At 41.8% G+C, this 24,074-nt stretch overlaps 2 protein-coding genes across 4 annotated transcripts in view; both read right to left on the bottom strand.

Annotated features, from left to right (window-relative positions):
• Positions 1-368: 368 nt before the first annotated feature.
• LOC134061702 (deleted in malignant brain tumors 1 protein-like) lies at positions 369-16,263 on the bottom strand. The gene is made up of 23 exons (XM_062517462.1): positions 16,200-16,263; positions 14,642-14,884; positions 10,958-11,266; positions 10,365-10,673; positions 9,267-9,575; positions 8,767-9,096; positions 8,383-8,691; positions 7,959-8,270; positions 7,521-7,835; positions 6,725-7,039; positions 6,328-6,642; positions 5,788-6,084; positions 5,621-5,674; positions 5,023-5,340; positions 4,439-4,609; positions 4,144-4,242; positions 3,467-3,538; positions 3,294-3,380; positions 2,115-2,186; positions 1,821-1,880; positions 1,144-1,218; positions 881-1,003; positions 369-600 (listed from the first exon to the last, which is right to left on the bottom strand). Exons 1-23 carry the CDS (start codon positions 16,261-16,263, stop codon positions 560-562), a joined length of 4,599 nt encoding a protein of 1,532 aa, XP_062373446.1. The 3' UTR covers positions 369-559.
• Positions 16,264-20,201: 3,938 nt separating this feature from the next.
• The window catches only part of LOC134062350 (uncharacterized), a 5,910-nt gene continuing 2,037 nt past the window's right edge, over positions 20,202-24,074 (bottom strand). Inside the window, exons 2-4 of one of the 3 annotated variants that reach the window (XR_009935442.1) lie at positions 22,724-22,926; positions 22,265-22,445; positions 20,202-21,374 (exon numbers count right to left, since the gene is read on the bottom strand). Coding sequence is in view for 2 of the 3 variants with exons in the window: in XM_062518330.1 (XP_062374314.1) it covers positions 20,962-21,374; positions 22,265-22,445; positions 22,724-23,245 (1,116 nt within the window). In the remaining variant the exon portion in view is untranslated. Of the gene's footprint in view, positions 21,375-22,264; positions 22,446-22,723; positions 23,261-24,074 lie in introns of those variants that run through there. The other 2 variants (XM_062518330.1, XM_062518332.1) reach the window with 2 other exon arrangements.

The raw sequence follows: 24,074 nt of genomic DNA, 5'->3' as shown, positions 1-24,074 counted from the left end.
GCATTTCAAATTTCTAGTTTTTTGGACAGCAATCTTTGCCTGTAGTAAGGTCATACAACCAACTAAGGAATGTGTCCAGTCAAGATACACACAGAAAACATATCTGTCATCCAATCAAATGATAGCATGGTGATGGGAGGCTGTGAGCATTAGATATGTTCTTGCTCATAAGAGCTTGTTATGACAATGCTTCAGTAAGGAGACAGTGTACATTTGTTCTATGATTCACAGTAACATGTAACACTGAACTGACAATGAATCTAAAGTTTACAGTAAATATAAATGCTAAAAACACAAAAGTACTTGGCCTACAAATCACAGCATAAAAATATATAAAAAATACATTTTTGGAATATAAATGGCATTATAACACCTACAAAATATAAATTGTAAAAATAAGCTTTGCACATACTTTTTGTCATAAGATATCAAAGATATTTTTATCATAAGATATGAAAGATCTTTTTGTCATAAGATATCAAAGATTTCAACAATGATCTCAGAGCTCCAGTCCACCACAGCTGATGTGAGTCCTCTGCTCTGCTGACCTCTTCATGTGTCACTCCTCAGACTCCGCCCCCACATCATCATAATCAATCCCTAGCAACAACAACAGTCACTAACACCACTGACCAATCAAAACAAATATTGATCACTGAAACTTGAACACTGAAATCAAGGATTTTGTGTTTATTTATAGTAATATTTAAGGCATTTACTGTAACAACTAAATTGGTCCAAAAACATTGGATAAAAACTGAGTGACAGAAATGAAAGCAGTATGTAATGTATAATGCAGTTGAAATCTTGTGAAGTGTTAAGCATTGCATTAAAGTAAACACAACAACAAAAAATATATATATTTAAATGGACTTCTCACCAGTGATGACGCCATCTTGAGCTTGGTTTGCTGTCATCATCCCTGATGTCATTTGAAGGTCATCTTCATTCATGATGTCATCATAATACTCCTGTTCTTTTTCATTGGCATGCTTTGTCTCCACTGCTTAAATGAGATAAACATTTAACGGTCACACTCATTAAGAAAGACTGGGTCAAAATCATTACATTTTGCATGTGTGCATTTCATCTGTGAATATGGTGTGGAATAGTGACCTCATGAAATGCTGATCATACACTCACCCTTGGACATTTTAACGCCATTGTCATCAGTGGTGATGTCATCATAATCCTCCTGCCCCTCCTCTCTCAAAGACTCTGTTGACAGAAATCCTCTAATTAAATCATCCACCTCCACAAGCCACTGGCTCTATATTGTCTCTCATTTCAGCTGCATGTTGTACATGGCATAATAGAATAACACTACCAGCCCCACTGATCCTGCTAAATTGAAGTCACCCTACTCCATTTTCTCACTCAATAACTGTTAAATGTGCCATTACGAAATCAATCTCTCGTTTTGAATAGGGCTCGGGATCATGACGTAAAAAACTTCGCGGGCGCAGCCATATTGGCAGCTTCACTCCTAAGTTTACTATGGATTACTATGGATTTACTCCCGCCTATATTAGTGTGTTCCTGTTACTTAGTTTTTGCCTTCTTGGTCGTGTGTTGCTGTGTAGTGGGGTGTAACAGCACCACCCATGATCGCAAGAGGAAAAGAATCGCTAATACCACATTTCTGCTTCTTGTCTTCTGCATCTGAATGAATGGATATTACGCTCGGTGCGCTACCAATATGGCGGCTATTCCTAGAACGCAAGGCTTGTTCCCGAGCCCTATTAATGGAAATTCCGAGTGATTACTAACAGTGAAAAGTCCAAGACCAAGTGGAGATGTCAAGGGATGACATGCTGTACCTGATATGAGTCCCTCATTACTGTCTCCCACGTCATCATATCCTGTGTTCTCTATGTAGTCTGTGGAAGGATGGTCGGACAATTGTTTATTAAACAATAGTAAGCAGCCCTAACAGAAATGTAAGAGGCTAAGCAACATCTCAATTTTCAGAAATGCTTTAGCATACCGGTATTATCAAACAACAACATGCTACAACATTTGTTAATAATTGTTATGAATATTTGAGCATTTTGTGTGAATTTGCTCCCTTGTTACTAACGAGCAAACTGCCTCGGTCTCTCTCTCTCACTCACCAGTCACCTCGGATGACTTCTCCACACTCGTGACGTCATCAACATCGTCGTACTCCTCTCTCTTCGCCTCTCCTGAATCAAGCAAATTAACATCTCTTACACTCTTACATGTACATGACACTATACTAATCTGAAATACAATACATGATGTAGTGCAAAACCTCATCAGGGGTCGTGGTAAGTTAGGCCGCGGACCAGATTCTGATATTTAAACGCGCTTCGGTGGATGGTATAATGTTACACGCAGCTACACGGCAAATGGATAAAAGTAACTCGTGAAAAGCATGTAGGCGTACTGCTGGTCTAATTGAGTGATTAAATACTCTTAATGAACTCTATTGTATCTCCCCTTTCAATATTGTGAAGAACAGCAAGCGTAATGTGAAGCGTAATGTGAAGCCTATAGCCTCATTTTGTCAATGATGGACTGCTTACCACGGAGCTAAACTTATTATAATGACTACTTTGTATATAGTATATCTTACTTTTATTTTTAAATACTTGTTTGACCCACCTCCTGGCATACAATGTTTATTATTTGCCTACAATAGTAGCGCGCAGTTACATGTGGCACTCAGCGCATTGATGTTGTCGGATCGGGTCTCGAGATGAGTTCAAGGTAAGATACCAATACTCCTGACAAGCGACAGTTTGATAAGTGTGATGCCCTCGCATGTGTTCACGCAGCCTAACTTAACAGTTCATTCATTAAGACAGTTGTCTGAATAATTGTTATAGGCTACTAGATCATTCTGTTCAATTAGCGGAGAGAGAAAGTCTTTGTCAAAAAGTTTAAAGAGGAACTGCGAAACTAGACCCTATGAAGAGCAGTGGAAGGAAAACGTTTCGGTCACCTCACCAGGTTTCACTAATAAAAGGACCGTGAGTTTGATCTGCAACAAAGCTTGCCTGGAGAGAACGCTGACACTGTCAGAGGCTCTGTTTAGACACCCACGGTATGAATCGATATTGTAAAATAAAAATGATTTTAAAAATCCGACTATCAGAATAATTCGCCGGGCCAATTAATAGGCTAATGCTGGTGGGCTGCTGGCTCCTCTTACCGACCCAAGACTAGTTAAGGTAGCCTAATACAAATTAGCAACAACATAGACGTAGAAGTAGGCACAGATTAGAGCTACAGAATCTTTAAATAAGGCCATCAGAGCAGCCACAAACCTGTCAATAAATCATCGAGGTTGGTCTCGTTGTCATCAGCAGCGACATCATCATAGTACTCCACCGCTGGCTCTCTTAGTGAAGCAACTACAAAAGTAAGGAGATATCTGTGTCAGACATCCATAGACAGGAGCCCGTGAAAAAGCCAGCGGTCCCCCCTCTCATCCCCCTACCCGAGATGGGTCTCCTTTCATCCTCCTGCACGTCTTCATACCAGGCATTTTCAGCGTCAGCTTGGACGCGTGCTGTCAGATAGAACATAACTGTGTTACATTCATTGACCTGAACAAACATAACCGTGCAGTGTATTGGTTTGCATGTAGAGACATTATACAACACAGACCAACACATTAAGTCGCGTCGTCGATTCAATTTTCTCAAGTAGCCTACTAGCGAACAGCACGACTGCACATTGTGGTTTGGCAGTTATGATTCTCTTCGCCTTTCCCATACGCTCCTGTATGTTTAGATGCAGCTGTGTAGCCCCCGAGTGGTTTTCTGCTTCTGATCTTACGACACGAGGCCCTAATGAGTTTCACTCCAACTCTCACTAAAGATTCTTATCAGTAGGACAGCTGTAAACAACTCTTTTTTTCACAGATCAGAGAACTAATTCAGGCATTCTGCCAATAGTTTGGTTGATCTTTCAGTGTTCTCAAAGTTTTTTTTTTTTTTTTACAGATCAGAGAACTAATTCAGGCATTCTGCCAATTGTGTGGTTGATCTTTCAGTGTGTCTCAAACTTTTTTACAGTTGACTATATGCCTGTCTGCATACTTAGCCTCAGTGGCATGAGAAGCATAGCTTGTGTGTCTGAGATGAACATATAGCCAGCCTGATGACCTCTCACCTCTATGATGACCTATAGAGGAACCGGCTGTGGTCAGTTTGTGGTCCAGCTCCTCATAGACCGCTTCACTCAGCTCCACATGTTGCCTTTTGGAGAGAGCTGCAGGATAGGAAGAGTACCGACCCCCATGATAATATTTAATGCAGTCATCAATTAAAGAATGGACTAAAATATATGTGGATGTAAAATATAAATGTTGTACATTTGATGGCATTAAGGTTTAATTTACACATAATGAATGCATGCATGTAATTTAAAAACACTTGTTTATGAAATGATGAAGATGTTGCAGCACCTCTCCTGAGTGCCCTGTTCTGCCCCAACAGCACCGCCAGTGAGCCCAGCAGCAGCAGGAGCAGGAGCCCCAGAGTGGCTGCAGCCGCTGGAGAGACAGGAAGCCCTGCAGGCTCACATGGAGGGGTGGTGGTTCTCCCAGAGGTGACTGGAGGAGGGGTGGTGGGAGGCTCTGGAGAGAGGAAAATGGCCACATGAAACACAGAAGGTGTTTTATATGATCTCATGTCTTTAGTGTTTTTAGTCATGCGGATTTGTTATTTTATCATCCTGTTTACATTGTAGTGTATGTTGTGTGTGGTGTCTTAAGCTACTGGGACCTTGAATTTCCCCTTGGGGATCAATAAAGTATCTACCTATCTATCTATGGTGTTTTACATCATCTTATCTTTTATATAGCTCTTATATCTTCGTTATATATCGTTTTTTAGGAATCAGTATAATCACTGAAAATGCTTTTCAGAGAGGTCATCTGTAGTTCCCTCAATTGTTTTGATTTTGATGTCTTCAGTGCTTGTCCTGCACTTCATGTACAGTATATGTTGTCTTTGTTGAGGTAGTTACATCAGCTGAGTGCTCCCTCACCTGTGCAGGTGACCCAGGCGTCCTCCTTATGGATGCAGTCACTCTGATTCAGAGGGGCGCGGCAGCACTCCCACAGGTGGTGCTCATGGCCTGTGCAGTTCACCTCGTCCAGCCAGATGGGGCCGTTCCCCTTTCCAAATGAGCCCTGCTCCCCCCCTTCACGCACAGGCTCCCCACAGTCCAGCTGCCTGCAGACCACCTGGGCGTCCCTCTTGTCCCAGGAGTCGTCACACACCGTCCCCCACTCTCCCTGCAGGAGCACCTCCACCCTCCCTGAGCAGCGAGTGGGACCCCCCACCAGCCTCAGCACTGGAGACACTGGAAGAGGAGAGAGATTATAAACACACAAAACACACACACACACACACACACACACACACACACAAACATAGAGACAAACACACACACACACACACACACACACACATGCACACACACACGCACACACACACACACACACACACACACACACACACACACACTCACACATGCACGCACACACACATATACTTAGATGCACAAACTAACACACACATAGTATAGCATACATTTATAACTTAAACAATTTTAAAGTGAAAAACAACAGCATTGATCTCACCTGGGCATTCCTTAACTGATTCTTTGTGTATGATATGAGGGGTTGTTCCAGTTCCTGTGTCAGAAGTAGAAAATAAAATAACAATTAGAGTCCACATACTACACAACTGATTACCATTTGAACAATAATAATACTACAACATAACTTTAGAGGGTTCCAATATTGACCTTTACACTCCAGATCAGCAACCGTGTTGCAGTCTGTTCTCCACTGAAAAGGTTTGCACTGCTCAAGGTGTGTGTCGTGCTTCCTACACCGTGGAGGGCTCAGTCGCTTGGCTTTAGTTGGGGTGGCATCAATGGTCACTGTAAATCCTCCACAGCCTAACTGATGGCAAATGACTGAGCCTGTGTTTTTGTCCATGCCACTGGAGCATATGTTCCCCCAGGTGGCATTGTAGTACACCTCTATTACACCTTTACACTGTCCATGGCGCTCTGTGTTTTGTCTCAGCTGAATGAACTCTGTGGGAAAGACAACAGAAAGTAATTCTGTCTATGACTGTAACACAATTCTTAAACAACAGAGAGATTCACCTGAAACATTTTAACTACTCTATCCAACCAAATTAAGGCTGCTCTTTAATTTCAAACACACACTAACGAATAATTCAGTGATGTAAAGTATATACATTTTAAGCTACTGTTTACTGTTGAAGTTGAACATGTATAGCTCCTTGAGGAGCACACTAATGGTTTGTACTGTACCTGAGCACATGACCCGCACATCCTCTTTGTGTGAGCAGTCGTGCCACCCCCACTCTGCTGGGGGACACTCCCACAGGCTCGTCTCGTCTCCTGTGCAGTTCACCTCGCTCAGCCAGATGGGCAGATCTCCTGGGGGAACGGATGCAGGGACCTCAGCACTGAGGGCTGTGCCACACTGCAGCTGTCTGCACACTACCTGGGCATCCTGCATGTCCCAGGAGTCGTCACACACAGTCCCCCACGAGCCGTTGTGGAGAACCTCCAGCCTGCCAGCACAGTCTCCTCCAGATCCTGTCAACCTGACTGGCTGAGGGCCTGATATGGGAAAAGAGATGCATGAACCCACTAGAAAAGAGGTTTATCTATGAATCACTGATAGACTTTTCAATGTACTCACCTGAACAGACAACGGTCACCTGCTGGCTAGTAGAGCAGTTTAGTATCTGTGGAGAGCTGCAGTTTCCCAGATGAGTCTCACGTCCAGAGCAATGGATCCCTGAGACACACCCATCACCCTCTGTGTCAGTAGAACCAAAGAACCTAACAGCAGAACCACAGGCCAGCTGTCTGCACACCACAGAGGTGACAGACTGACTCCAGGAGTCTAGCAGAACTCTCCTCCACCTCTGACTGACGTAAACCTCCACCGCTCCCTCACACCACCTCTCTCCAGACAAGCGCACCGTCCCATTGTACTGGGAGAGGGAGGAACCTGCAAAACACATTCATTTTAACATACAGTTAATATGTATACACAGTTTTCATATAAATGACCAGGATAAGGATACAAGGATACAAGGAGTTGTATTTGTCACATGCATAACATTACTGAAGTAAAGAATGCACTGAAATGTGTAAGTTCCTTCGCCTGTTGTGCATATTGGGGGGGTTGTAGAGGGGCAGGATAAATGCAAAAAGCATTTAATACTGTACTCAAAAGCAAGCAGTTACCAAATAATGCGCTTATATTGAGCAACCTAAACATTTTCCATTCTTAATATTTTCTACTGTGCTCATCTGATACTCTATAAATATACATCGATATTAATGTGCATTCTGATGTAAAGCTATTATATTATATGTCTGATTCACTAATTAAACCCCCCACAGCATACTGACTTTTCTGCTTTGAATTTTACATTAAGAAATAAACTAGAGTTGCTTCCTCAGAGATGTTGTTGGCATGAACTCACCTGAGCAGATCACTCCAGCATCCTGTCTATGGGAGCATGCAGCTCGACGCCACGAGGAGATTCCACATCTTGAGAGGCCAGTTTCATTCCCCTCACACACAAACACATCAGGCCAGATGCTTCCACTCCCCTCACCAAACCGCTCTGCCCCTACAACAGCCACAGCACTCCCACACTTCAGCTGGTGGCAGAGCACGCTGGAGGCCCTCATATCCCAGGATGCATCACACACTGTGCCCCACTCTCTGAGGTACTTGAGCTCCACTCGGCCTGAGCAGGAGTCCCTGCCATTGGCCAGTCTGGCATCAGTGTATCCTGGAAAGGGCCCAGTGAGAAATGCTTTAAATGTATTGTTATGAACAGAAAAGACAAAATGTGTAGGCAAATACATCATTCTAAAATAAGGGAACTAAGAAAGTCAAGGACAAGAGTTCTTACCAGAACAAACTAACCCTACATCTCTATCATGTAAGCAGTTGTGGTTCATCGGGGATGTTGGGCAGAGATGAATCTGAGTCTCGTTGCCTCCACACTGGATCTCCTCTGACCACACCTGGCCCTCTCCCTCTCCAAATGCAGCTGCTCCCAGCACCTCTACAGGAGCCCCACAGTCCAGCTGTCGACACACAACCTCTGCATCCTGCTGGTCAAATGTGGTACTGCACACTGTTCCCCAGGTGATCCCATGTTCCACCTCCACTCTCCCAGAACACTGGTGGGAACCATTCACTAGCCTGGGAGCTCTGTGTTCTGTGTGGAAATAATTAGAACTTTGCATTAAGGAATCAAAACATCAGTTATGAAGTATAATGTTCATAATTCAATTAATGGAATAGGTATCTCAGCCACGTGTTCACCTTACCTGAGCAGGTGACTCCAACATTGTCTTTAGGCTGGCATGTATGTTCACCTAATCTCTTACGAGAACAGGACTTTAATCGGGTTTCCCATCCCACACAGCCAACCTCAGCCATCAAGACTCTCCCTGCTCCCTCTCCAAAGTGGGCATCTGACGAGAAATCTACAGCAACCCCACAGCCCAGCTCCTTGCAAACCACTGCAGTATCAACCATGTCCCAAGAAACACCACACACGCTGCCCCACTCTCCTGCATGATAAACCTCCACTCTCCCAGAGCATCGACTGCCACCATCTACCAACCGAACAGGATCTGAGGGATTGAGAAAACAATGGCACACCCCATGGTGTACTCACTTCTTAACATATCCAATGAATTAAGGACTACATATTACAGGGTAAAATCTCTTAGTACCTGTACAAACTAATCCAACATCGTGCTTGTGAGAGCAGTTGTGTGAGGGTGTAGAGGATGTTGGGCAGAGTTGAATCTGAGTCTCGTTGCCTCCACACTGGATCTCCTCTGACCACACCTGTCCCTCTCCCTCTCCAAATGCAGCTGCTCCCAGCACCTCTACAGGAGCCCCACAGCCCAGCTGTCGACACACAACCTCTGCATCCTGCTGGTCAAATGTGGTACTGCACACAGTGTGTCTGGTCTCCTTATGAAGCAGCTCCACTCTCCCAGAGCAGTGAGAACGGCCCACCAGTTGGACTCCTGCAATTCATCATTCATTGGTATGAGTACATGTACATTTATAATACTAATGTCTAGAATGCATATTATTTGTATTTGTTCTGTATGTGTTTTTATTATTTAAATGACTCTATCACCTGTGTAATGAGGCCTATGATTTACGAAATTAGTATTGTTTTCAGTTAGCCCACCTGAGCAGATGACTCCTGCATCCTGATGATAACCACAGTTTTCTGCACCCCATCTTTGTGCGTTGCAGTCCTTCACTCTGGACTCAGACCCCACACACTCCACATCACTCATCCAAATGTCTCCTGAGCTCTGTCCAAACTGAGCACCTTTGAGAGCTTCTACAGCCTCTCCACAGCCCAGCTCTCTACACACCACTGCAGCATCATGCAGGTCCCATCCGTTATCACACACTGTGCCCCACTGTCCTCTGTGTGGAACTTCAACTCTTCCAGAACAGCGACTGCTGCCATTCGCCAACCTCACAGCATCTAGAGGGGTCAAAGAGATGATAATGTGTTGAGAGTGCTTAAATATCACAGTTTACTAAGATGAGTCTAATGGTTTATTTCTACCTCCGCAGATCAGTCCTGTATCATTGTCATGTGAGCAGTTGTGGCTCATAGGAGATGTTGGGCAGAGTTGAATCTGAGTCTCGTTGTCTCCACACTGGATCTCCTCTGACCACACCTGGCCCTCCCCCTCTCCAAATGCAGCTGCTCCCAGCACCTCTACAGGAGCCCCACAGTCCAGTTCTCGACATGCAACCTCTGCATCCTCCCAGTCAAATGTGATACTGCACACAGTGTGTCTGGTCTCCTTATGAAGCAGCTCCACTCTCCCAGAGCAGTGAGAACCACCAACCAGTTGGACTCCTGCAATTCATCATTGTTTATTTAAATGTACTCATTTGGCTCACACTTCTATCCAAAGCAACTTACTTAAGTCAGTTGTTACAGGGGCTAGGCTCTCCAGAGTGATCCGGGGGTAAGTTCCTTACTCAAGGGCACAGTGGTGACAGAAGGGAGGTGTGCCCACAACTTTTCTGCCAACAGATCTTTAGATATTATGCTACCACCGCACCATTTATTGGTATGAGCACATTTGTGATACTAATGTGTAGCTAAAAATAGCATGCATGTTTAAATTTCATCTGAATAGGTTTATTCAAATGACCCTATTACTTCACACCCTGGCATATTTTGAAAATATTATGATAATGTCACATGAGTAATATGGCCGATGATGAACTAAATTAGTATTGTTCTCAGTTAGCCCACCTGAGCAGATGACTCCTGCATCCTGATGATGACCACAGTTTTCTGCACCCCATCTTTGTGACTTGCAGTCTTTCACTGTTGACTCAGACCCAACACACTGAACTTCGCTCATCCAAATGTCTCCTGAGCCCTGTCCAAACTGAGCACCTTTGAGAGCTTCTACAGCCTCTCCACAGCCCAGCTCTCTACACACCACTGCAGCATCACGCAGGTCCCATCCGTTATCACACACTGTGCCCCACTGTCCTCTTTGTAGAACTTCAACTCTTCCAGAACAGCGACTGCTGCCATTCACCAACCTCAGGGCATCTAGAGGGGTCAAAGAGATGATAATGTATTAAGAGTGCTTAAATATCACAGTTTACTATGAGTCTAACAATGATATGATTTATTTGTACCTCTGCTGCAGATCAGTCCTGTACAGTTCTTATGTGAGCAGTGGTGGTTCAGAGCAGAATAATTTATTTCAGCTGTACATACTGAAATGCTCCATCAGTTTTACACACTGACTATTGTTTTACAAGATCTATGACTAGGTGACATGTGATTATGCCTAGTATTACATTCATTAGGATCAGTTGCTGTCAGTTTACCTGAGCAGATGACTCCTGCATCCTGATGATAACTGCAGTTTTCTGCTCCCCATCTTTGTGACTTGCAGTCTTTCACTGTTGACTCAGACCCAACACAATGAACTTCGCTCATCCAAATGTCTCCTGAGCTCTGTCCAAACTGAGCACCTTTGAGAGCTTCTACAGCCTCTCCACAGCCCAGCTCTCTACACACCACTGCAGCATCATGCAAGTCCCATCCGTTATCACACACTGTGCCCCACTGTCCTCTGTGTAGAACTTCAACTCTTCCAGAACAGGGACTGCTGCCATTCACCAACCTCAGGGCATCTAGGGAGAGATGAGCCATGATGTTTACTTATAAATGGCATGTGTCTCAAGTCAGCCTCACATATTTCCCACAGTCCCTAGTCCTAGACACAACCTTTGCATCCTGCCAGTCAAATGTTCAGATTCAGATTCAGATAACTTTATTAGTTCTCGAGGGGCAATTCGATTTACACCCAACCCATCCATGAAGGGGTTAAAACTAGTCTATGATTAGTTCTTCAATTTTACGGTGGTGATCGCCTACTACGACACGACATACGCATGGTGTCGCGGCACCTCCCTTCGTTTAGTCGTGAGTACGCGTTTCATTTTGAAATGTCAGTTTGCATCATTCTCTAAACTACTGTAAAGCTCAAATCAACCACACTTCTATAGAGATAATCTGGGCAAAATGTCAATTGATTTTTAAAAACATCTAATTAAATTAGGATTCACATTAGGCCTCATCATCATACCTATGAAACTGACGTTCTGAAAATGACTTTCACTACATTAATGTACAATATCAGAATTACTCTGGTTGTAACATCAATGAACAGCAGCAGATGGCTCTCACATGCGTGAAGCTGAAAGCAACTGATGTGCTGGTGATGTAATTTGATGGCCTAATGATGGCCTGATATGCTGATTACAGTAGTTTGACCGGAATGTTAGTTAGGGCCCGAGCACCGAGGTGCGGCCACTGAAGCGGCTGCACCGTACTGTAGGTGCAAGGCCCTATTGTTTTTGAACAGATTATTATCATAGTTTTTTCATTCTTACTCGGCCCATGTTTGGCCTTTTTTCACCAACTTGGCATGTTCTAAAACTCATGTAATTTGGCAGCTACATTTGGAATTGCTGTCGCTACTCAGAGACAGCGCTCTGGCCTAGGGTGTGTTAAGGTTAATAAATATAATTGCTTACGAGGAGGACAGTGTACAGGAGTTCTGTCTTTACTAAGTTGGTGACCTTTGGTCTTTTCCGACACACCTTTAAGGTGTGCAAAAGGTTTTTTTTTTTCATATCCAGTTTGTTAAAGCAGGCAAATGTAACGCCTAAAGCCCAGCTCATGCCTAAACATATCTGTTCCATTAAAGGGATATTCCGCCATTTTTGGAAATACACTCATTTTCCACCTCCCCTCGAGCAAAACAATCGATATTTACCTTGTTCCCGTTCATCCAGCCATTCTGTGAGTCTGGCGATACAACTTTTAGCTTCAGCCTAGCATAGATCATTGAATCGGATTAGACCATTAGCTTCTCGCCTGCTAGCTTCATGTTTAAAAGTGACTAAGATTTCTGGTAATTTTCCCATTTAAAACGTGTCTCCTCTCAAGTTAGAAAGTGCAATAAGACCAACTGAAAATGAAACCTGTCGTTTTTCTAGGCTGATTTGACATGGAACTACACTCTCATCTGGCGTAATAATCAAGGCAACTTGCAAACGTACCATAGGCACAGTGATATCTTACGCAGCATCTGAAAATAGTCCCCATAGACAACAAGCAGTAGTAGTGCCAGTAGCTGCAAGTTGCCTTGATTATTACGCCAGATGAGAGTGTAGTTCCATGTCAAATCAGCCTAGAAAAACGCCAGGTTTCATTTTCAGTTGGTCTTATTGCACTTTCTAACTTGAGAGGAGACACGTTTTAAATGGGAAAATTACCAGAAATCTTAGTCACTTTTAAACATGAAGCTAGCAGGCGAGAAGCTAATGGTCTAATCGGATTCAATGATCTATGCTAGGCTGAAGCTAAAAGTTGTATCGCCAGACTCACAGAATGGCTGGATGAACGGGAACAAGGTAAATATCGATTGTTTTGCTCGAGGGAAGGTGGAAAATGAGCGTATTTCCAAAAATGGCGGAATATCCCTTTAAAAGTCCTTTCCATGCCGGCCAAGAAACAACCTTATACTCCTAATAGAGTGGGCTCTCAAGCATTCGGGGTGAAGGGCACACCTGAGGCTTTGTACGCCAGACATCCCATCGATAATTCAGTCACAGTGGTGAGGAAGGCAAACAAATTCATCCAAGCATTTAGTTGATCATCAAATTCAACTGTTTCACTCTACGATGTATCTTTTTGGGGTGGAGTTTGACACCATTACTTGCTTATCCACTCAAGCCACAGCAAAGGGACGCAAGGATGTGTGACAAATGACAATAATAAACATGCTTTTTTTTACACATTTTACACAGGTTAATAAAAAAGTATGTTTTTAAACTTTACACTGATCAAAATAAAAAAACATTTTATCAATCTATATTTTTAACAAAGCCAGGGACTGCCAACCCCTAGTGTAATGTAATCAAATGGTGTCTAGGTTCTCCGTAGGTTTTTGTTAATCCTTTGCTTCAAGTGCATTTTAGAGTATGTTCATTCATACATTAGCGATGGGATAGTATCGCATAGGTACCCCCCCCCCCACACACACACACACACACACAACACACAACACACATACACCCTATTCCCTCCACATAAACACACACACACACACACACACACACACACACACACACACACACACACCACACTATTACCCCTCCCCCCTCCCCACACACACACCTCCCACACAAACACTATTTCACGATAATCCCCTGCACACACACACACACACACACACACACACTAGACACCACATAACCCACACACACATACGTACACAGATACACCCCCCAAACACAACCACCATTGGCCCTCTCCACACAAACACACACTATCAGAACCGCATGCATGTACACACACACACACACACACACACACACACACACACAGAAGTACAGCTATAGGCTACACAGAAAAGCAAACACTCATATCACTTGAACACATAGCATGAGTTGCAAGAGTAGGGGATAGAGACAAATTGACAAGTGTGATTCATTCTTGCAGAGAGAATTTGCAGGACTGAGTGACAGTCATATGTTATGCTGCTTTGCAGTAAATAGTTTGTGAATAGAATTTGGGGCCTCCATTCCCAGCCCAACAGCCTCGCCTGTAATTTGAAAGACAACCCAAAACTGAAGTGCCCACATGCCACCACCTCCAAAGCTGAATATTTTTATCATGGAGGCGGGCAGGTGTGTTCTCCATTGGTGCACGCAAATGGCAAAAATGTCAGAATGGTGCCCGCCCGTCGTACCACCACTAAAATTGCTCGCTTGCCCACTTTGCACTTCTCACTGAAAATGAATTGAATACTAATGACTGTTGCTTCTTGTATGAAAAGCCCCTTATATTGTATAGCACAGATTTATTTTTTGTTAATTAAATATGATTCAATAAATGAACAATAAGATAGCAAAAAATAAAGTAGTTCTTCATACCTGAACAAATGATTCCAATATCTAAGTTATGAGAACACTTGTTGCTGAGTAATGTGAGATTACAGTTCTTCAGTGTGGACTCTGATCCCGTACACGTCCCTTCATATGTCCAGCTTGTCCCTGATCCCTGTCCAAAGTAATCACTAAGCACAGCTGTTACTGCATCACCACAACCCATCTCTCTACACAATACTGCGGCATCACTCATATCCTTCCCTATTGCACACACGGTGCCCCACTCTCCTGCCTGATATACCTCCACTCTCCCAGAGCATCGACTGCCTCCATTCACCAACCTCACAGCATCTGCAAAAGAGACAAAGAGATACATCAACTCTTACTTTTATCTCATAAATACTTGGGGCGAACAGTATCCTAACTAAGTCAATTTTCTTGACTATACTGTATGTTTTATTCAGGACCTGTAGACTGCTTTACTTAAGTATTAATATTTTTGGGATCTTGTGACTTTTACTCCACTACATTAAAAGATAAATACTGTAGTTTTGAAATATCAACATAGCTGCATTAGGATGTACATGTTATTACAATAATAATATAGATATGTAAAATGATATCTATTTATAATATTTATTTGTTTATTTATGTATTTGAAAATAAAGAAAATATGAAGTTAATATGAAGATGAGCACCCACACACAAGAAAGCATGGTAGAGGATAGAAAGAATTCATGATACAGAGGAAAGAATGGTGATCTCAAGGGACCATATGAGGTGATCAAAAGAAACAAATCAGTTTGATACAGTTTGATTCAGTTCAAACAGAAACAAAGTGAGAAACACAAAAACAAAGCACCACTGTCACATACTAAAATTAAGCACCTGACACACTAAATGTTACTGAAACACACCTAAAGCATCACAAAATGGCCACCTACCAAATTGCTATAAAATGGCCACATATGCACAACAATGGATGAACAATTGCTGCTTTACAGTAACATGCAAATCTGACCCAAGCATGGAAGTACACATAGCACAAAAGTTCACTGATGGCGTTAATACCAAACAAAACATGCTAAAAACATTTTATTTATATAGCCATCACATGTTATTGGGGACAGTGCAATAACTCAAATACCCATCAACACATGAAGGAGCAGAAATGAATATTCTTCATGAAAATAAACAAGGTATGGTATGCTTGCCTAAAATTCTACAACAGTATTCAAAAGTCCCCTGTAGATTCCATGTAATTTTTACAGTATTCAACAGTTCAATGTGGTTAGCACAACATTCCTAAAGCATTGACATAACTACTGAAGACTACAACTATCACAAGTTGCTCTAAAAGTTGCTCTACAATATCTACAGTGGATTGATGGACATTAAAGGTGAAGGAATGGACAATTTCACTGCATTCTTTACATTAGTATTCATATCCACGTGACAAAGAAACATCCTTGTATCCTTGTAAATACTGAAAAGGTATGCCGTCAAGCCATGGTGTGTAAGCACACTGTCACAGAATGCGGTTTAGATTTCAAATTTCAAACTTTTCAGCATTAATAAGAGACTGACTACATTTAGCAATCTGATCATATTTTGCTGAACTCCTTTGCCGTATTCATGTGATTTTGAGGAATAAATGATGTCCTACCTTGTTGGTTGGTTAAAGCCACAGAGGCCAAGAGAATAATCCACAGGCAGCCCTCCATCTTCATCTCCCCCCAGCAGAAGCTCTGAGTTTGGGCTCAGCAGACAGCAGCAGACAGCACAACCCTCACCTCTGCTCCCCCAGACTCACTGACACAACTGTGCCTTCCTCTCCCCACCTAGACCCTATGCGCATCCCTGAGCCGCCTATCACACTCGATGTGACCATATTAGCTGAGCGATAGGAAATCATCAAAAACACTTCAGTGGCAAATCAGAAGGCGCTGTTAAGACCACTATCCATATATGTCAAACTGGCAGTAGAGAGAGAGAGAGAGAGAGAGAGAGAGAGAGAGAGAGAGAGAGAGAGAGAGACTCTCTACACTCAACCCACCCCCTGCATGCGCACCCTCATCATTGAAGTCACACAGACGCATCCTTGTGGTCAGGAAGTCACTGCACCTACCAGAGATTTGTGCTCGTTGGAGGGGGGGTGCAGGTGGCATACGGTGTGTAAACAGGATCTGTTGCTCCTGCCAAAGCAAAATAGCCTCAGTAAATAACTTCAAACATGATCAAAATTAAGTTAAGAATTGTTTTGAAAAATATGTATATTTTAGTATGAGGAAGAATATGAAATCCTTTGTGTATCCTTATCTATATTAATCTTTTGTGCTTGGTGATAATGATAACAATAATAAACTCTTTCTAAGACTCCATTTTGTATTAAGTGGCTACTCAGGAGAGGTCACATGTTCATATTTCTCCCTGCAAATAGTCTGAGAGCCAAAACCAAAAGCTTAATGCTGTGAGGAGTTGTGTTGTGTAAAACAAATGTACATGAATAAGTGAAAAATATCTTACACATTTTGCACATTGTTTACATTCAATGCCTTAGCATGTGTGGACTTATATACATTCTGCATTATTGAAGGATGAACAGAGACCTGATATGACCTTGCAATGTCATGTATCATCCACTGAGGGGCGCAGAAAACACCAAAAATACTACAGGGATCCCATCTATTGTATGTCTGGACTGGAGCATTGCCAGCTAGGTGGAAATATATAATGAAAGCAATTCCATGAGTATACATAGATTTTATTTCATCACATACAGTATGTTATATGACATTAATGATACTGATCATTTTGTTTACAGAACACACACATGAGAATTAGCAGTGATGTGCAAATCTTCAGCAGCATTTCCACATCAATTGTACACATTCCTCAGACCTACAGTCCAAACTTGTATCTCTGTATAATGAAATAAATAGCAAATTTACTTATAGCCTAATATAGCCTAATTTGGTGGTGAACAACGATCATGGATATAGGCCTAGTCTATCTTACTAAGCCAGACTCAGCTATGTTGACACTGCTCTCCAATCAGTACCATCTCAAACCACTAGGGGCTCTCACCCTCTCCGACGAGACATCCTATTAGAACCACAGAGGATGAAGGAAAGAGGCATTTGACCCTGTCCAAACAGCTTATGTGATTTAATGCATTGATAAAAGTCAGAAACACATTCTGTTTATTCTAATAATGCTAGTGTATATAAATACATATATCCAGTCAGCATGAGATAAGTGCAATGTAATGCAACAACCACAGAAGGAACACTAATGAACATCAATAAAACATGCCAGCAGTGACCTGATTTAATGTAAAGTACCATATCATGGATGCTAGTGTATGGCCCGCAGTCCTACAGATTCATTTCTTGCCCTGATCAACAATAGGCACCATGTTTCAGCACCACGGACAGTAACTGACCTTAGCCTGTCCTAAGGTGGTCATTCAGAAACTGGATGGAATGGCTATGAATGGAAAACTTTTTTACTTGACAGTTTATTTGTTCATGCATCCACCGTACATGACGTAACAATTGTGGTTACGCCAAAGCAGATGGCAGCTGGGAGGTGAAGTATTTGACAGTGCATCTAAATGATTGCATAGGAATATTACATATTGGCTGAATCAAGTAAGTAATCAAGTAAATAAATCAATAAATGGCCATTTATCTCTCTCTCTCTCTCTCTCTCTCTCTCTCTCTCTCTCTCTTTCATACACACACACACACACACACACACACGCACTGTCCCTCCCCACCACAGTGAACTTTCTCTTCAAAGCTCCAATTCCAGGCCATATGATTTGAAAAATAATAATAATAACTTCTCACAGACGATATTGTGAACTTTTAGACGTGTCACCTCACCTGCCCTCCGGCGTGTGTTGTGTGTGAATGGACAGCAGCTTCTAAATGGCACCAGGTGCTCATTCATCATGACCTCTGGGCCTGGGTTGCACATTAGTGGAGGATGCTTCACCCACCTGACCAAACCCTCTCTTTTTATTTTAGTGTGTTTTGTGCTATTTAATATGGACTAAGCCATGCACTATTCCACCCAGTCAACATGTTGCATCATGAGCATGGAAGGGAAACTCAATCTTTTGCCAGACTCAAGGGCCTATACATGTGCAGCAAGTCATTTTGATTGTGAAAATGAGAGTGGTGCAAAATCTAAGATGTTCACTCTAGACAAGCCCTTTTTTTGTAAACATTCTTAAATCCCAGATGTAATCAAATATAAAAATGTTCTGAAATAAAGTAAGTGTGTAAACTGCGATATCAATCATGGACACTATTTATTTATCATCTGTTCAGGGTTTCATTACAGGTTGTGAAGCTTTTCAAAATTCTAGGCATTTGACAACAATTGCTCCTTTTGGCCTGTAGGGGGACACATACAATCAATTTAGGAATGTGTTCAATAGATACACACAAAAAACACACCACCCATCCAGTCAATTGTTAGCATGGAGATGGGAGGCCATTAATATTATTTATTTCCTTGCCTTTCTGTCAGACTTCTAGATGTGTCAGTTGCCTAACACAGGGAATACTAAATAAATATTAACTGTGTTTTAAAGGGATAATCCGGAGTGAAATGCACTTTAGATACATTTTTCAGACTATTGGGGGTACATAATGTCGCTGCTGCAGCTGGCAACGCTTTAACAACACTTTACTAACATTTCCGGAAAGGTACGGACTCGATTAAATTCATTCTGGACTCTCTATCCGACCACATAAAGACATGGGGATACTTCGGTTTGGCTTTAGGGACCCTCTACTCACTACTACTACTACACTAAAAACGGTGAACTCGAACTTTCTCAAAATACATCCGAATGACATGATTTTGGTGTCAACTCAACGTATGTACTCCCAATAGTCCGAAAAATTGATCTAAAGTGCATTTCACTCCGGATGATCCCTTTAAGGGTTAGCTGGAGTTAATAATCTGGCCACAGTTTTACATGAAGCAATAAGGGGGGGCGCTGTGGCACTCCAGTCAGCAGAGATCACAGGCCTATGACAAGAGTGAGTAGCCGGGGTCATTTGTTTGGCCCACCTTGTTAGTCCTAGGTGGTTCTCAAGAAATATTTGCTAATCTCCCCTGTACAGTACATACAAAAAAGTCTTATTCAGTCCCTGGAAAGAACAAAACCTGTTTTACTGGTTTTACATCCTTGCATGTAAATGAAGTGTTAATATTGGCATAGTGTTAAAACAACAATTGATGGGAGCAATAACAGATCCTAGTTTTACGCGAAGGGCTGCTGGCAAGTTGTGCAGGCCTTTAGAATCTATTCTAACAATTGATACATTTAGTTTGAGATTACATCTGCAAGTGATTATTTCATTGATTATTAACAATGACAAAGTTTTTATATTGAGGGAGAGGTGAGGCATTTTTGGAATATCAGGGGAATGCTCCAACAGTTCAGGCCAAAGATGTTACATTACTGTAAAGGTGTCATTAGGGATTGCAAAGGAAGTCGTGTTTATTTGTGTTTCTGTGTAAAATGATTTCTGAATGAGACAAAATATGTTATGGGCTTGAAATTGTGTAAAATCCCTGACTGTGCAACATTAATATCTGTTTTTGTTTTCATGAAATAAGACAAGGTTTAAAAAAAACAATAAAATTAAAAAAGCAATTGTGAGAAACTAGCATTAACTGAATATGACACAAGAGAAAATATTGTGGTTACAAATAGCAATAGCTCAATTTATTAATGAAGACAACATAACCTGTCATAGACATGCCATGCCTTACTTAATTGCTAATTGTATCAAAACGCTTCACTTTACAAAGTGGTTGGTTTTATGAACTATAAATGTTGTGCTCTTCTAGCCTTTATTGACAAAAGAGTGAAGAACAGATGTGAAATGAGTGGTAGAGAAAGATGGGGAGTGAGCTCATAAATGGTCCTCATGGGCACTGGACCCATGTGTGGTTCAAGACATCACAAATGAGAGTCAAGACATCACAAGAGTCAAGACATCACAAATGATTGTCAAGACATCACAAGAGTCAAGACATCACAAATGAGTGTCAAGACATCACAAATGAGAGTCAAGACATCACAAGAGTCAGGACATCACATCACAAATGAGAGTCAAGACATCACAAGAGTCAAGACATCACAAATGTTCAAATGTGCTTACATGAACATACCAACATTTTGGGAACTTTGCCTACTTGCTGTGTCCCCTAGAGATTATTACATTATACATATAATTGTGTCTGTGTGCGTGCAATAACTCAGTCTGATACACTCACTGTTAGCTTAGCTTAGCATTACACCTATTGCCACATATTGCCACACATACGGGGTTTTCCGGAATAACACTCTTTTTTGACAATTCCTGTCCTGGAAAAGATTCATTATCCGGAATAGTCACTCAAATAAGAATATTATTCCGGAAAATCCCGTATGTGTGGCAACATATGGCAATAGGCAAATTTCCCAAAATGTAAACCACAAGTGACCAGACGTTGCCCAATGACCCATCTGCACCTGCACAACTGTGCCAGAGTGCTGGACCCAGGGGGAGCCAGTGAGGTGGGGATGGGTGATGGTGGCCATTAGGGGTGAGAAGCAGGGTGATCATTTGTTTTTGTTTAATATTTTTTTTTAAAGGATATGTATTTGCATTTGGACATTTACTGGTTCTGTCCAAATGCACATCCGTCTCAGCACCGTCCCCGTCAGGCTGCATTCCCCCTGTAGCCTGGCTGACCTGGGTTGCTGATGAGGCAGGTGGGTCATTGGGCACCGTCTGGTTACTTGTGGTTTCCAATAGCTCCTCTGAAGCTGACAGACGGACAACAGGTTTCAGTTAAAATGTACACATGTGAAATGGATTTTAACATTATATATGGGCTTCTGCATTTTTGTACTATGCCCCCTGTTCCTGGCTTCATTTTGGACCCTCGCCAACTCCCCAACAGTGTAGCAGATGGTCAACTTTGAAATCAAACGAAGCCATCTACGGCGCTGAGGCCCTGTCTTGATGTCTCTTGACCGCCCCAACCACTGTAGACAGTATGTCAGTAAGTCCCACCACAAAATTGGTTACTGTGCAGAATCCTTTTCCCTGTGGCCTGTGTCTCACATCACATCCACAGGGAGAATTGTCTCCCGTCCAAACAATACCTGATATGGTGTGCTGTTCAGTAGAGGTGTGAACACTATTTCTATAGGCCATGAGAACATAGGGATGCATCCCAGTTAGACTGGCTGTCCTCCACAAAAATAAGTCCCTTCACGTCGAAGCAAAACCCCTCCCTTATTTTCCGATAATAACGGTGGACAATACATTATCCCTTATATATATGTGTTACTTACAGTAACACAGGTGATTTCTACCTCAGTTGTGCCAATTTGAATCACCTGGTTTATTGAATGGTTGGAACAAAGACGTGTCAGGACTTTTATTTTGTGAAGCCGGACTTTGACACCTTTGATATATTGGGTGGTACTAGGAGGCCCAAATCAAATTCTGCTAAGGGCCCCACCAGGGCTTAATTGGGCCTACCTACCGTATTTGTTTTGTGTAGAACCAGCCCTGCACACATTTTAGATTAATTTACTTTTGCTAAATGTACTATTTGCTAAATTTACTTGCAAAACACAACATATTGTCTGCTTAATAGCGCATGATTATCATTTTAATTGTGGTAGACTTATAAATATTGACATACTCATTGTTTGCTTCTCTTGTTGACAGACATTTGACGACTGCTGTTGATTCAATGGCATGTTTTCTGCATTTCTCTCTGTCTGCTGCTCCTTCTCTTCATTTCCGCAACCCACATAAATCAGCAAAATGCAGTAGCACAATATCCACACAGTAAGGCAAACAAACAGCCATATGGAAATTTTCTGAAATAGATAGTTCAGCAAAATTAATGAATTGGCAAGTATTCATCTCTAATGATGCCTTCTTTTTTCTCATTCTTCGTACACTATGGAAAGAGTTAGCACTATAATCTAAAGTATAACCCAAAATGTAATGTAATTACAGTAATCATATTTAATTTTATATATAAAATATATATCTAAAATTAAATATATATATAATATATGTGTGCATTGTAATTATATAAATATTTTTTAATAAATATGAAAAATAACTCTTATCAAACGTTACAGTATCATACCTGAGAGTCGTTGAACTGCTCGGTTGATTTGATTATTTGTTCTTTGCGTTGAATTGAGTTAATATGATACGGTTCACACCACTTGTTAGGCGTTCCTTTCGAGTTGGACTGTGCCCAAACACCATCCAATGAACTCTGGAGACATAGATAGTAGTGTCCTTCAGCGAACCACAATGTGAGCCAAGCGAATATGGAGATCAAACCTGATAAGACAATAATACACGGGTATTGGAATATTGGAATTGTTCTTTTTTCTTCTTTTTCCTTCTGTCTGACAGCTTGGTCTTTGTTTTCTTCTTTCTTCTTTATCAGCAGTTTCTTGTAATGATGCACTTGGATGAGCACAGTAAGACCGATAATTATGAAACCTGAACTAGCCACAAGCCCACAGAAAAAGAAATTGTTACTTGAGTTGCAAGGACAATTGAACTCTTTTTCTATCAGTTTTTCCACTACAACAAGGACAACACATGACAACTCAACATCCACTTGAAGGATGAACTTAGAAAATGAAGAAAACATCTTGCCCCTTTCTGATGTTCCACATATCACAAAAAAAATAGATACATTTAGAAACCACTGGTTGTCCTTATATATACATTGCCGCCCTCAGAGGGATGTTCCTGACTGTGGTGTTAACCTTATCTGATTGGCTAGTCTACACTCCATTTACAGTGATCTTGAATGAACAGCTCCAAGACAGTGAGCTGTGTGGTCAGCATTAACCAGAAAGAAGGACATAAAACATGAAAAACTGTTCTGAATTCTCTCTCTTACCACCACAGAGAAAGACTAACCATATTTATAACACACCACCAGTAAGAAACACTTTGAAATGGTGAGATAAACGCTCAAGTTTGAAAACACTGCCCTCTCCTGTTGAAAATGAAAAATATATGTTACACTAATGTCCTCATGCCCATCCCATGACCTGTATGTACCGTAGCTAGCGAAGCGGTCATGTAGGCCTAGTTGTTGTCAAATTTTTTTTTTTTTCCCCGTCATATTTTTGGTCACCTGGTTTATTGAACACCGTAACACCGGGGCACATGAAACTTGGTGTGCATGTAGCCCCAGTAGACAGGGGTCACTACCCCCCCTCACACCCTCACACCAGGGGTGGAAATTAAAATTTTAAAATGTGACAATCTATCAGCCAATAGCAGATTTCTGGTGAAATTAACCAGCCACTAAATGTTAAAATATGATTTTGTGTCTGAAATCTACCAGCCACTCTCACATTTTACCAGCATAAATTTGAAAATGTGACAATCTATCAGCCAATAGCAGATTTCTGGTGAAATTAACCAGCCACTAAATGTTAAAATATGATTTTGTGTCTGAAATCTAC

Source organism: Sardina pilchardus, chromosome 17 (assembly GCF_963854185.1).
Source record: "Sardina pilchardus chromosome 17, fSarPil1.1, whole genome shotgun sequence".
NCBI lineage: Eukaryota > Metazoa > Chordata > Actinopteri > Clupeiformes > Clupeidae > Sardina > Sardina pilchardus.
Note: the sequence above shows the minus strand (reverse complement) of the source record. Positions and strands in the feature narration are given on the sequence as shown.

Bases quoted from the DNA above. Each gene is read 5' to 3' on its own strand.
- LOC134061702 (XM_062517462.1), bottom strand. From the start codon at position 16,263: ATGAAGATGGAGGGCTGCCTGTGGATTATTCTCTTGGCCTCTGTGGCT. The intron at 10,674-10,957 runs GTAAACTGACAG...TGACCCCTCTAG, and splicing joins TGCAGGAGTCATCTGCTCAG to ATGCCCTGAGGTTGGTGAAT. The intron at 4,243-4,438 runs GTGCTGCAACAT...CCTATCCTGCAG, and splicing joins GAACAGGGCACTCAGGAGAG to CTCTCTCCAAAAGGCAACAT.